The sequence below is a fragment of the Monopterus albus genome, unplaced genomic scaffold (assembly GCF_001952655.1).
Source record: "Monopterus albus unplaced genomic scaffold, M_albus_1.0 scaffold247.1, whole genome shotgun sequence".
Taxonomy (NCBI): domain Eukaryota; kingdom Metazoa; phylum Chordata; class Actinopteri; order Synbranchiformes; family Synbranchidae; genus Monopterus; species Monopterus albus.
In genome coordinates this window covers 26,853-41,183 of record NW_018128127.1, presented here as the reverse complement: position 1 = coordinate 41,183, position 14,331 = coordinate 26,853, and the positions used below count along the sequence as shown (strand labels likewise).

The 14,331-nt window shown below is 42.1% G+C and overlaps 2 protein-coding genes across 2 annotated transcripts in view; both read right to left on the bottom strand.

Annotated features, from left to right (window-relative positions):
- The window catches only part of klhl2 (kelch-like family member 2), a 16,526-nt gene extending 6,011 nt beyond the window's left edge, over window positions 1–10,515 (bottom strand). Inside the window, exons 1-9 of the mRNA XM_020620793.1 lie at window positions 10,029–10,515; window positions 6,910–7,029; window positions 6,707–6,813; window positions 6,444–6,565; window positions 3,069–3,231; window positions 2,738–2,847; window positions 2,523–2,639; window positions 1,249–1,398; window positions 1,036–1,153 (exon numbers count right to left, since the gene is read on the bottom strand). Coding sequence (XP_020476449.1) covers window positions 1,036–1,153; window positions 1,249–1,398; window positions 2,523–2,639; window positions 2,738–2,847; window positions 3,069–3,231; window positions 6,444–6,565; window positions 6,707–6,813; window positions 6,910–7,029; window positions 10,029–10,096 — 1,075 coding nt within the window. The 5' untranslated portion in view covers window positions 10,097–10,515. The remainder of the gene's footprint in view (window positions 1–1,035; window positions 1,154–1,248; window positions 1,399–2,522; window positions 2,640–2,737; window positions 2,848–3,068; window positions 3,232–6,443; window positions 6,566–6,706; window positions 6,814–6,909; window positions 7,030–10,028) is intronic.
- A 2,003-nt stretch (window positions 10,516–12,518) lies between these two features.
- The window catches only part of med28 (mediator complex subunit 28), a 3,865-nt gene continuing 2,052 nt past the window's right edge, over window positions 12,519–14,331 (bottom strand). The window contains exons 2-4 of the mRNA XM_020620779.1: window positions 13,233–13,299; window positions 13,038–13,150; window positions 12,519–12,761 (exon numbers count right to left, since the gene is read on the bottom strand). Coding sequence (XP_020476435.1) covers window positions 12,519–12,761; window positions 13,038–13,150; window positions 13,233–13,299 — 423 coding nt within the window. The remainder of the gene's footprint in view (window positions 12,762–13,037; window positions 13,151–13,232; window positions 13,300–14,331) is intronic.

The following is a 14,331-nucleotide window of genomic DNA, read 5'->3' as shown; positions in this document are numbered from 1 at the left end:
AACGGCCGCATCGACAATGGAGGTGGAGAATATGGTCCACTCGGACTCAGTATCTCCAGCCTCCCCTGGGATCTGGTCAAAGCTCTGCCGGAGGCGGGAGTTGAAGATCTCTCTGACAGGGGATTCTGCTAAACGTTCCCAACAGACCCTCACAATACGTTTGGGTCTGCCGAGTCTGTCCAGCTTCCTCCCCCGCCATCGGATCCAGCTCACCACCAGGTGGTGATCAGTTGACAGCTCCGCCCCTCTCTTCACCCGAGTGTCCAAGACATACGGCCGGAGGTCAGATGAAACAACCACAAAGTCGATCATCGACCTCCGGCCTAGGGTGTCCTGGTGCCATGTGCACTGATGGACACCCTTATGCTTGAACATGGTGTTCGTTATGGACAAACTGTGCCCACGTGGGCGTTGAAATCCTCCAGTAGAACAACGGAGTCCCCAGTCGGGGCCTTTTCCAGCACCCCTCCCAGGGACTCCAAGAAGGCCGGGTACTCTACACTGCCATTCGGCCCGTAGGCACAAACGGCAGTAAGAGACCTATCCCCGACCCGAAGGCGCAGGGAAGCGTCAACTCATAAAACCTAGAAATATCACGACAGCACAATGCACTTACTGTATGAGGTATTTGGGTTCATGTAGTCTTCTGTCACTGGGAGATATTTCAACAGACCAACCTGAACATCCCTGTTAATTCTCATCAGTAAACTAAATATGCTAATCACAGATTTATTGCAAGTTATGCAGAAACAGTATATTGTACACTACTTGCCAACAACACTGGCAATGTATCATGAAACCGATGGTATTTACACTTTATTGTCTGTTTATGGGCAAAGTCCAAATGATTAATAATTCTATTAACTTAATATTTACAAGTCAAATGCACCATTAGTTTGATTTCATCAAGCCATTTCACTTGAGGAGTAGGTGAAGGCCTATAGATCCTTTGATGGACCCACATGTTCAATTAAATCCAGCCTCGTAACTGTGATGCAGTTTATGTTATTGTCATTTAGTGGTTTCCTAGAGTACCTGCTCTGCACCTTCTGGTGGGGAGTTCAGCCACCTGGTACCATCGCTGCTCCTCAAAATCGTAACATTCAACACTGCGGATGGCCTTGGGAGCCTGGCCTCCAACCACTACCATTACCTAAACGCAAGAAAGGCAGCAGTGTTTTAGTTTAATACTGCGTTCTCTTATTTAAATCCTCATATCTTCTGCTGTTGCAGAGACTGTGTTTCCACCTTAGGACAGCAGGCAGGAGTCCTCATGCGTGTGCGTGCAGTCTTCATCAGAGCTCTCTGGTCAGCTGGCAGCAGGTGGTACTTCATGGCCTCAATCAGGTAGTCTTTACAAGCACTGCTATTTTTAATCAGAGACTCCTCCTCTACCCGCTGACACAACCAAGGAGACAGAGAGGAACCAATCAGCCAGCAGGATTTACACAGTGCTACAGTATAGTCAGTACAGCAGCTTTTTAACTGTTGTGACATATTTCAGCGAAAAGCAAAGGAAACTGAGAACATAATATGATGATGAATCAAGACTGGTTATACAGAAAAACTAAAGGTTTGTCTTTAGATTCTACCTGAACATTGTTAATAGTAGAGATGAAATGTTATATTGTTATGTAACATAACATTCGGTGATGAATTTGATGTCAGAGTAACAGAGAAACTGTGACATTCAAAGCATTTCATTTTTGCAAATGTTCTTTTAAGGCCTACTGTCCTGGGACAGAGAATATTGTAATAAACACAACTAAAAACAAAAACTACAAGACTGAGCTCAATGAACAGAGTAGACTATACCAAGATCTCTGAATCACTATTAAGTCTGACTGTGAGTCTACTTTTGGAGTTTACATGGCTGAAAATACCCACGTCATGAGTACTGTATCATATACTCTCAGTTGCTGAAATACAATTTGAAAACTTCATTTGGCACTGGTGTGAGAAAAGACGTGCTCTGATTTGCCTTCTCAGCCTTGTTTTAACAACAGTAACAGCAACAGTTCAACAATGTTTCCTCTAATCTGGATAAGTATCACCATGTTGCCTGGCTTTATGTTGGAAGACAGAGACCTGCCTGGGTGTTGGAACAAGGATGACACTTTAACACAGTATGATTCTTAAGCAGCAGTCATGCTGATGCTGTGTTCATGGCATAGCTGTGATCTGGTCACAGATATGAGCCAAAGGCAAGTGATGTTAGACTGCCTTCTATGACAAAAATAAGATCATGTGAGTTAATTAGAGAGCTCCAGCAGAAACATTCATAAACACTGATGTGTCTGAACTTGACCTGGACCCAAACATAATTTCTAAATTTCTATCCGAATGCAGGCTGAACCCTCAGGTACCCAACAGGTCCCATTGGGCTCGGTTCAGGTATCCGCGCTCTACCTTTATCTGACCTCCAAGAGTTTCAAATTAACTAATACTGCATGTCACCTCATGAAGGCACAGGCGCCTCGCCTCCCTGTTAGGCCCATCTGGTAATCCATCTATGATCATACCTGCACTAGGTACTCTCTGGAGAGAAGCGGCAGGCGTACATGCTCCATCAGGTGAGCCAAATGTTCCTGGCGGACATCTTTATCATGGTTGACCCAAGCTACCACTGCTTCAAAGACCTACACAGCAATAAAGATGTACATTTTACACACATCAGGCACAAAAACTCTTGATTTGGTCCAAGGCGGGTGACATATGGAGCAAGGCGAGTGTGAACCTTCTCCTCTGTGGGGATGGTGAGCTTGTCACTGGCGATCAGGCTGGACACTTGCTCCATGCCCAAGTTGAGGAACTCTTCGCTCCCAACCACCTCAGTGAAATGTTGCTCTTTCAGCAAAACAAGAAAGAAAAATACTTCACAACTGCAGATAAACACTGTTTTTCTTTCTAATTTCTACATTTTAAGCAATCAAGCCTGTTCACATCCTGTCTCTCTCACTGCATCACATCCTCCAGGCCACACACAAATCCATTTTAGAAGAACCTTGAAAAGCAGTCACTGTCACACACATACACACAATAATTGTGCGCGTTCTGCACATACTGACCTGCGTAGCTGTTGGCCTGTGTGAGGAGCTGAGAGCAGGCGTGGAGGTCAGCGAAGGCTCGTATTCCTAGACAGTTGGACGGATGAAGCTGAGAGCTCAGAAACTCACAACAAGCCTTTTTCACCTCATTCAGCTGGAGCAGGCCTGCAGCGGGCAGCAGCGCCTGTCGAACGCAAATACACACTCAGAATATCCTGCATAAGGTGGTAATTTTGATACCATATAGTGCAAATGAATTAAATTAAAGAGGTTGGCCTGGTGTGGGGAGGTAGAGGCACCATCTTTAAGTCGCCCCAACAACCCTACAGCTTTCCTAAGCAAGACACTAAACTGCTTCCCTTGAGGCTGCCGCTCTAGCAAGACCTAACTGACAAAATGCACACGTGGATTACAGTACAAGGCCTGTGTTATATGAAGTTACTCTAAGTAACACTAGACTCCAAAATCTCTTTCAGTTTAGTTTTAACCTACAATTTCCAAAAGGAGAGACTGTCCTTGTAGGCAAGGCAAGAGTTCAGAAACCAGCTTAACATGTGTTCAACATGTGATCTCCATTTATCAAGTGAAATAACTAGAAACTTGCATAGGATGTCAGTCACTGCAGTGCTGTGATACTGAAATATCTCCATGAAGCCTGCGTGAACCACCAGACCGTGAACCTACGATCTGTGCAAACATAAACTGTAAACAATTAGGAAATAACCAGTACACTAATTAAAAATTAAGAGTTTTGAAATCCCGGATTGCAAAATCAATCTGTATAAACATCTGCATTTATAATTCTACAATCTATTTATAATTCTATAATTAACTGAACCACATGTAGGCTACATATGAAATATGGGAATTTAAGCCTGTTTTATAATTCGTCAATCTAGCCACAGGGGTTTCAAGCCATGTTTTATAATTTGCCGTTGTGTGGAAAATTACTATGAGGGAGTGTCGAAACTAGCCACAGCGTAACTGTGCATGTGCCCACATGTACACGTATCATTGGTGTGCTCTAGTACTTAAACAAATAGCACTACATCCCTGGATGCTTGTAATCTACAGTGCTTACTTGCACTGCAGTGATCTGATTATTCCCTAATTTCAGCCGTGTGAACAAGAAACATTCTGTGAGCATAACCCAGCAACACTAGACCATATATGCAGCTGTTTCCCCAGTACATGGAAAATATCTGGGCAGGAAAGATACTACCACCTTGGAAGGCTGTACCATCTCCTGTTTCTTGTGATAAGCAAATGAAATGACCCAAGATCATTTTTCATTAATAGTGTGAGTTAAAACAGGTTGTTGGGGCCAGGACATAAAACAGAAAGGAATAGATCAATCTTGTGTAAACTGATGGGTTTGGCACTTTGATATAATTGTCCAGGCAGAAAACAAAATTATTCATTGTTTGGATTTTTTGTTACAACTACTAACACAAAATTAGCTCACCAATACCAGTTGGGTTTTTGGAGACCCATGTTAACTGGGATTTTAGCAAAATCACAGGTACAGTGCCTTGCGAAAGTATTCGGCCCCCTTGAACTTTGCGACCTTTTGCCACATTTCAGGCTTCAAACATAAAGATATACAGTGCCTTGCAAAAGTATTTGGCCCCCTTGAACTTTGTGACCTTTTGCCACATTTCAGGCTTCAAACATAAAGATATAAAACTGTAATTTTTTGTGAAGAATCAACAACAAGTGGGACACAATCATGAAGTGGAACGAAATTTATTGGATATTTCAAACTTTTTTAACAAATAAAAAACTGAAAAATTGGGCGTGCAAAATTATTCAACCCCCTTAAGTTAATACGTTGTAGCGCCACCTTTTGCTGCGATTACAGCTGTAAATCGCTTGGGGTATGTCTCTATCAGTTTTGCACATCGAGAGACTGAAATTTTTGCCCATGCCTCCTTGCAAAACAGCTCGAGCTCAGTGAGGTTGGATGGAGAGCATTTGTGAACAGCAGTTTTCAGTTCTTTCCACAGATTCTCGATTGGATTCAGGTCTGGACTTTGACTTGGCCATTCTAACACCTGGATATGTTTATTTGGGAACCATTCCATTGTAGATTTTGCTTTATGTTTTGGATCATTGTCTTGTTGGAAGACAAATCTCCATCCCAGTCTCAGGTCTTTTGCAGACTCCATCAGGTTTCCTTCCAGAATGGTCCTGTATTTGGCTCCATCCATCTTCCCATCAATTTTAACCATCTTCCCTGTCCCTGCTGAAGAAAAGCAGGCCCAAAACATGATGCTGCCACCACCATGTTTGACAGTGGGGATGGTGTGTTCAGGGTGATGAGCTGTGCTGCTTTTACGCCAAACATAACGTTTTGCATTGTTGCCAAAAAGTTCGATTTTGGTTTCATCTGACCAGAGCACCTTCTTCCACATGTTTGGTGTGTCTCCCAGGTGGCTTGTGGCAAACTTTAAACGACACTTTTTATGGATATCTTTAAGAAATGGCTTTCTTCTTGCCACTCTTCCATAAAGGCCAGATTTGTGCAGTATACGACTGATTGTTGTCCTATGGACAGAGTCTCCCACCTCAGCTGTAGATCTCTGCAGTTCATCCAGAGTGATCATGGGCCTCTTGGCTGCATCTCTGATCAGTCTTCTCCTTGTATGAGCTGAAAGTTTAGAGGGACGGCCAGGTCTTGGTAGATTTGCAGTGGTCTGATACTCCTTCCATTTCAATATTATCGCTTGCACAGTGCTCCTTGGGATGTTTAAAGCTTGGGAAATCTTTTTGTATCCAAATCCGGCTTTAAACTTCTCCACAACAGTATCTCGGACCTGCCTGGTGTGTTCCTTGTTCTTCATGATGCTCTCTGCGCTTTAAACAGACCTCTGAGACTATCACAGTGCAGGTGCATTTATACGGAGACTTGATTACACACAGGTGGATTCTATTTATCATCATTAGTCATTTAGGTGGCGCTACCAAGTATTAACTTAAGGGGGCTGAATAATTTTGCACGGCCAATTTTTCAGTTTTTTATTTGTTAAAAAAGTTTGAAATATCCAATAAATTTCGTTCCACTTCATGATTGTGTCCCACTTGTTGTTGATTCTTCACAAAAAATTACAGTTTTATATCTTTATGTTTGAAGCCTGAAATGTGGCAAAAGGTCGCAAAGTTCAAGGGGGCCGAATACTTTCGCAAGGCACTGTAATAAGTTAATATGCTCATCTAACATTACTTTGGTGTTTATGGAAATGCATTGATATGAAAGTGTGAATGTGCTTTCACATAACCATTTTAATCCCATAAATCCACTGAACAGTGTAACACTAAAAGGGACTGAAAACCTGATACAGATGTTAATGCATACAGATATGTACAGATACAGATATGTATGCATTTGACGTTCACCTGCACATTATCCTCTGTGACCTGTATCTCTGCTGTGTAGATGTAGTCTACCAGCAGGCCCAGAGTCCAGCCATCCATCTCCTTAATCCTCACTCGTTTCGCCCTGCTCTCTGCCATCTCACCTGTTAGGATACACTTACAAACATCAGCCTTCCCTCAGCACAGAAGTAACAACTGTTTCATGCGCTAAGTAGCATTAAAGAAGCAAACACACAAAATGTTTTGGCAGATGTTGTGAAGCAAGGACGGAAGATCATCCTCACCTGTAAACATGGCGTGGAAGTAAGGGCTTCCAGCCGCCAAAACGACTCTGTGAGCAGCGATCTCCACGTCCTCCGCCACGATAGTCACGTCACATAACAGACTCTGGCTGTATATGCATCAAAAAGAGAGAGGGGAGGGAATGTGTCCAGTTAAAGCTTCCATGGAGGTACATGAGGGATTCGGAGGAGGGAGTGTATATCACCTGCGCAGCTCGTTCATGACTTTGAATGCCTTCCTCATGTGCCGAGGGTTGAGAGTGACGGGACCGTGCCTCTCGACTCCATCTTCTTTGTCCAGAGTGTGTGGACAAAGTCTGGTGCACCTGGGAGTGATAGCAGAGACACATATATATGAAGCAAACACACAAATATGCACACACATGCACAGAGAATAACATAATAGAGCACATCCAGATTATAAGGATACTGCTTTCCTTTACATTCAGGAGGCAGGTAAGTGAGCAATAACACACAACAAGGTATTCTGATACATCAAAAGAACTGCATAGTGATCTTGAAGTGGAATTTTGTGCTTACACAATGGACACCTACCACCAGTACAGTTAGATGTTGCGTTTAAATTGTCATCCATTTCTATAGAAGTATGTCTGTAATTAGTTTAAACCCTAGCCAGACCTGTGTCCTCAGACGGAGCTGGTTTATCTGTTAGAGGGGGAACAGGAGCAAATAGTGGTGTTTTGAATATGTTGTAGTTCAATATCTCATGTCACTGATCTGGTACAGTGGTTAAAGGGTTTGTTCACACACACACACACACACAAAACATACACTCAGCAGCCACTTTATTAGGTCAAAGCTAGATTATCAGTCAGGCAAAGCGGGCTGCTACCCAGGGACCCAGCCCCACTCTGCCATGATTGTTTTTCATAATTTGATTAATTGCAAATTTTTAGATATCTAAAATATGAAATCAGTCAAAGCTGTATTATTAGCTAATGTTGTGGTGCTGTGCTGTAGAGGGTTCCCACGTCTAAATGTAACACTGTAATTAGTTTATACTAAGCTTACATGGTGAACTTAAATGGCCTTGAAAAAGATGACCTCAGACCAATTAAAACTTATCAAAGCTGCAATTTTGGAGTAACATATAGTCTGGTAGGTGCTTTATACTTAATGGTAACTAGCAAGTAAAGAGGGCGCACACAGGACCCTCTTATTGGTCCATTCAGCCATGTACTCTGACAGTATAGGGTCACAGGCACATTTTAATGCAATTCAACGCAGCTCTGCAGTGTTTACCTACTTGATGCTTATGATGCAATAATCATCTCTATTTTATTTTGAATGTGGGAACAAGAACCTATCACTGTGATTTATTTACATTTATACGTTACTGGGTCGATGCCACTAAAGATGTGGAGAAAAATGAGTGTACCTTTATATTTTTGAAGCTATCCTTGGTTTCCCCCATTGCGGGATTAATTATGGGAGTAATATTCTTGTCCTTGATTTTATTGATCTCTCTCAAATACTATATTTTGTCTTGTTCTTAGGTATTTTGATTTGTTCTCAGGGATTAATTGTGGGAGGATCATTCTTGTTTTTGATTGTCTCTCAAATACTATATTCTGTTTTAGGTACTTTGGAATTTGCTTCTCAAGATATGTGTGTGGTGTTTGTTCTTATGGTGTTTTGTTGCTGCTTTCTATTGCTACTGGAACACAGGAATTTCCCCAATGTGGGATCAATAAAATCCTACCTACCTACCTAAACCTTCTGTTTACTTTGGTGAAATATTCTGTCCTGTTTCCAACAGCTGTTAGATGAGATGCTCTACATGGTTAATCTTCAATGTCCCTAGAGTCTTTTTGCAGTCTGCGCCCGAGGCTTGGAAAAGCTTCATCTGGAACATCTGCTTTCATATCAGGTATTCAGTCAGTGCTGTAGTGCCTTTTACAGAGAGGTGTTTCTGTTATTTAGCCTAGCCTTGATGGGTGGTGGAGGACATAGAAAACAGAGACAGCTCTCAGGTATTATCAGCAAAAAATAGTATATTAATTTGACTGTTTACTGTTGCATCAAGACGCCTTTACTATCATAACTAATTGAGGTAGAGCTAATTTTAACTATATGATGTATGTTGGATAGTTTAGTCCAGTGGTTCCCAGCACAGGGGTCAAGCACCTCCTAAGGGTCACAAGATAAATCTGAGGGATCATCGCATAAAGGTTTGTTATTCAGGTTTGTATACTTTTATCTAGTTTTTTAAAACCTTTCTTAAATAATTGCTGTGTTATGTGAAATTGGGGTTGGAGCTGCAACTAACGATTATTTTCATTATGAATTAATATGCAGATTATTTTGATGATGAATCAATTAATTGTCTAGCCTATATGATTACAGTGTCATTTAATGATTAATTATAACTGCAGTTTATTTTCGGTTGACCAACTAACTCATTAATCAACTGTAGCCACAGCACTCCAGACAGTCTGTCAAACTGTGGACTTATGATCAACAAATCTAGATCTGTTTTTGTGAGGCACGGTCCACATTATGCTTCTTGTGAATAGCAAACTTTTCTATAAACTCACTTAGCTCTAAACCATACCTCCAAGTTTATTAACTCCAATCTGTTTTTGTTGACGTTCACATACTGTTTTAAAGCCACTGTGAATATATGAATGGTGCATTCAATGTGGCCAATACAATAATTCGTGTTATTAGTTGTTTTTATTCCTTATTGTAACCTGAATGAAAACTTGGTCACATTTTAAAGACCACACTACATTTTAGAGGCAAATATTCTACTTATTATTCTACTGTATTTATTTGACAGCTATTAGTAACTTTCACCTTGTTACATACATAGGCTATAAAACAAAGTGGCAAGAAAGAGTAAGGGAACCTTTAGAATTAACTTTTGTATACATTTGTCTTAAGTATAAAATAGCAGAAAATAGAAATAATGTAGTAGACTACAGGTAGTTTACAACAAAACTGTAAATGTACCTAGTTATTTCCCCCCCTGCCCATTTCATAATAAATCACTTGTAAAGAGCCTGATTGTCGCTGCCTGTAGCAAAATCCCGTGGCACTCGTTTTCTGTCACAAACACACCCACACACAGACACAGACAAGGCTGTACAGCCGTTAACACATATCCTCTCTCTGCCACTAAACAAAACACCTCCGTTATTCAAGCAAACACAAGCACCAATCCTCCGGTGTGCTCCTGCGGGGTCCGTCCCCCGGTCCCCCCAACACCGGCGGCCGCTGTCTGTCAATGCGGTACCATCAGTCAAGCAGCTTGACAAACGTCAACACACACATATTCACACATCCAGCTTTCTGCACTCACAGCGGATGGTTATCCATGATCACGGTGTTTTTCAGAGGCTGAAAACTTGGCCCAGCAGCATGCACCATTCCATATCCACGACGCTGTCTTTAATGGCTCTAAATTCAAGCGTGAATCACGGCGATCCAGATGCGGTGACACTGGCTGACGGTAGCCCGATGAAACCAGCCTGACTGCGGTGACTGTGTACAAACACGCCGCGATCAACCCGGGTGTTATACCCAGCAGACTGCTTAATCTGTCGGCCCCCGAAATGCGGACATAAGTAGTGGAGCACCCTGTCGAATTGTGATTTTCTAAATTGTTTCCCCCACTTTCCTCTTGGGTGCGAGACGGACGGACAAGGCTACCTGTTATTTTCCAATCGCTGATTAAAACGAACAAACAAGGACATGTCGGCAAAGACGGTTCTCCGAGCAGCCAATGCGTCCCAGAAGAAAGCACCGTCTCCCCCTAGCTGTGGAAGACTCACCGGGGAGGCGGATGACATGCAATCAGGCCTAAAAACTATTTGTTTTTTTTAAACGTCTCACTTCATCATTTTGACTTCCCGTCACATAAAAACTATAGTAGCTCAACAATACATTTTGATATATCCCACACTCTCATCATCTCATTTGGGTATCGTACAAATTTTGGCTTCATATCTCAGAATTCCGACCTAATTTCTTATTGTCACTAACTCCACATCTTTTATTTTCTACCTTGGACTCTTAAGTAAAATTTAGATGTTACTGTGTCATACATTTGGCTTAAGATTAATATTTGAATATTAATGTGCAACATTTTTTTTTGGACACAAATGGCCTTCAGCCAAGGGATGCATAAGGTAACATGTATATACCTACAGCCAGTTCAATTAGCTGATGTTATCTCACTTAAAGAATGTATAACAAGGAGTAAAGAGCCAAATTGGGGATCTGCTACTTAAATAATACACCCACAATTCCGTTTTTCATGCCAAGCCCAAATGACTTTTGTTGAAAGCTTTGTCCCTGGAGCCCATCTGTGAAGATTTTTGTTTTCCTGTACTGTCAGTGGACAGGCGACAGCTGTGAAGCTGGGGAGAACAAATCTGTCATGGTGTGAAGACACTGAATGCATTAGACACAACGGGAGGCTCCGTCATGGCGTCTCTGGAGTCATTTTTCTGTCAAAATAAATACAAGCAGTAAGTAGGTCATTTTTTTCTTGTAATGGCAAGATTCATCTTTGATATTTCATATTAAAATGACTTGCAGTAATAACTCTGTAAATGGTGCTACTTCCAGTATTTTCTCACAAGGGACAAGATTTCCAGTGACTTTCATAACATTGGGAAACTTGTTAGACATAAAACAAAAACAAAAGTCAAAATGGAAGCAACTGAGGAAAAAACATTAACTTTTAGTACATGATAAATAAAGCTTAAAAACAAAAAACTACATTACCCATACTGCACCTAGATCTCATCTGTATCACTGTCCTGGTAAATGGCTGATGTCAGGGTAATTTTTTCTGGCCTTCCAGAACCACAAAGACATTTAACAATTGTTTTCACAGCCTGAGCAGTTCTCTGCATAACTGGTACTCTGCTCTTCATGTGTAAATTGGTGGAATGCCCCTTGTTGAGGAGACTGAGGTCCTTTGATGTGCACGGGGCACTCCTTTGGACATTTTATGACTCTGTGGTGGCATCTGCAGTTTTTTATGCTGTTGTGGGTTGGGTAGGAGGTAACACGGTCAGGGACAGAAAGAGACTCAACAAGCTGGTTAAAAGAGTTGTTTCTGTCCTGGGCTGCTCTCTGGATTCCATCAAGGAGGTGGCGGACAGAAGGATGCTGGCGAAACTAAAACCCATCATGCATAACCCCTCCCATCCCCTGCACCACACAGTGGTGGCTCTGAACAGTTCTTTAAGCATGAGACGGTTACATCCCCAGTGTATAAAGGAACATTACCACAGGTCATTCTTCCCCACAGCAATCAGACTGTCAAACACATCACTGCAGTGATAAGATAGGTGTTCATTATGAGGGACTATGCAATAGTTGACCGAGGTGCAATATTCAGCTCCTGGGGGTGAAATGCATTGTAAATAGGCTCATGTGTAATGTCTTGTTCCTGATCTCTCTCAAATACTGTCATTGCCCTGGTTTAGGTATTTTTGAGTAGTTCCTCAGGGATTATGGCTGAAACACAGGTTTCTTTCCCCATTGTGGGATTAACTGTGAGTAATATTCAATTGTTTTCATCTTTTCTCAAGATATGTGTGGGGTATTTATTCTTTTGGTGTCATGTTGCTTTGTCCTTTACTGCTGCTGAAACACTGGAATTTCCCTACTGTGGGATCAATAAAGTTCTACCTACCTACCTACCTTAAGGTGTATAGATAGCACTCACTCAATTAAATAAATGCCAAAGTACAAAGCAGAAAACAAAATTATTAAGACCTCAGTTCAGACTCAAAATATTCACAAACTGTATTTTATTTGACAGTAAAAAAAAAAGTCAGCAACAAAAGGGAAATGCGGGGGGGGGGGGGTGGGGTGAGTTTGGCTTCAAAGGGGCAGGGGGTAAACTGGCAGAGGCCTGTTCCAGGAAGGCCAGTGGTCCAGGAGGAGGGAGGTCTGTGGGTTTACGATGCTGAACACTCACATCCTCCAGCACCTGCTGCCAATGGTGCAGTTTGGACAAATGCTTCTGAACCAGCAGCTCTTTTCTCTGTAGCTCATTACGTAACTCTGACACATCCTGAAGTGAGGAAAAAAACTGACTTGAGAAGAGAGAAGACGCATCAACAAATGGAGAGGAACAAATATGTTAACGTCGACAGCATGTCACAAATTCAGGCCTAAGAATTAAAGGCCAGTGGCCTCTGGACATGACACGGGAGGACTTTAGGATCTCCAGGAAATATTTTAGGAATCCAAGTTGTTTTTACAAACACTATAACCTACAAAGCCACAAATGGCTGAGAAAAAAAAAAGGGTAAACATTGTTAGGTGGTGAGGATGTCTAATGATATACCTCTTTCACCACCTGCTCTGGTTTCTGCACCGATAACTGAAGCCTTTTCTGTAGGAAGAAGCACTCCGTCTGTCGAGCCACGTCCAGAAACTTTTGTACGCACTGGTCAACACCTGCATTCAACAAGACACATATGAAATCAATATAAACTCATTCTAATAATAAGCAAAAACAAAAATTCAGGGCTTCACTCACCTGTTCGAATTTCCTCCTGGTCTGTTCCGTTAACATAGTCTTGGCTTACCAGGGATGCAAAACATGCCTGCAGAGTAAACAAAGAGCAACATGCAGTGGGTACGGAAAGTATTCAGACCCCCTTAAATTTTTCACTCTTTGTTATATTGCAGCCATATGCTAAAATCATTTAAGTTCATTTTTTTCCTCAATGTACACACAGCACCCCATATTGACAGAAAAACACAGAATTTGACATTTTTGCAGATTTATTAAAAAAGAAAAACTGAAATATCACATGGTCATAAGTATTCAGACCCTTTGCTGTGAACCTCATATATTTAACTTAGGTGCTGTCCATTTCTTCTGATCATCCCTGAGATGGTTCTACACCTTCATTTGAGTCCAGCTGTGTTTGATTATACTGATTGACCGTGATTAGGAAAGCCACCCACCTGTCTATATAAGACCCTACAGCTCACAGTGCATGTCAGAGCAAATGAGAATCATGAGGTCAAAGGAACTGCCTGAAGAGCTCAGAGACAGAATTGTGGCAAAGCACAGATCTGGCCAAGGTTACAAAAAAAATTTCTGCTGCACTTAAGGTGCCTAAGAGCACGGTGGCCTCCATAATCCTTAAATGGAAGACGTTTGGGACGAACAGAACCCTTCCTAGAGCTGGCCGTCTGGCCAAACTGAGCTATCGAGGGAAAAGAGTCTTGGTGAGAGAGGTACAGAAGAACCCAAAGATGACTGTGGCTGAGCTCCAGAGATGCAGTCGGGAGATGGGAGAAAGTTGTAGAAAGTCAACCATCACTGCAGCCCCCCACCAGTCGGGGCTTTATGGCAGAGTGGCCCGAAGGAAGCCTCTCCTCAGTGCAAGACACATGAAAGCCCGCATGGAGTTTGCTAAAAAAACACCTGAAGGACTCCAAGATGGTGAGAAATAAGATTCTCTGGTCTGATGAGACCAAGATAGAACTTTTTGGCCTTAATTCTAAGCGGTATGTGTGGAGAAAACCAGGCACTGCTCATCACCTGTCCAATACAGTCCCAACAGTGAAGCATGGTGGTGGCAGCATCATGCTATGGGGGTGGTTTTCAGCTGCAGGGACAGGAC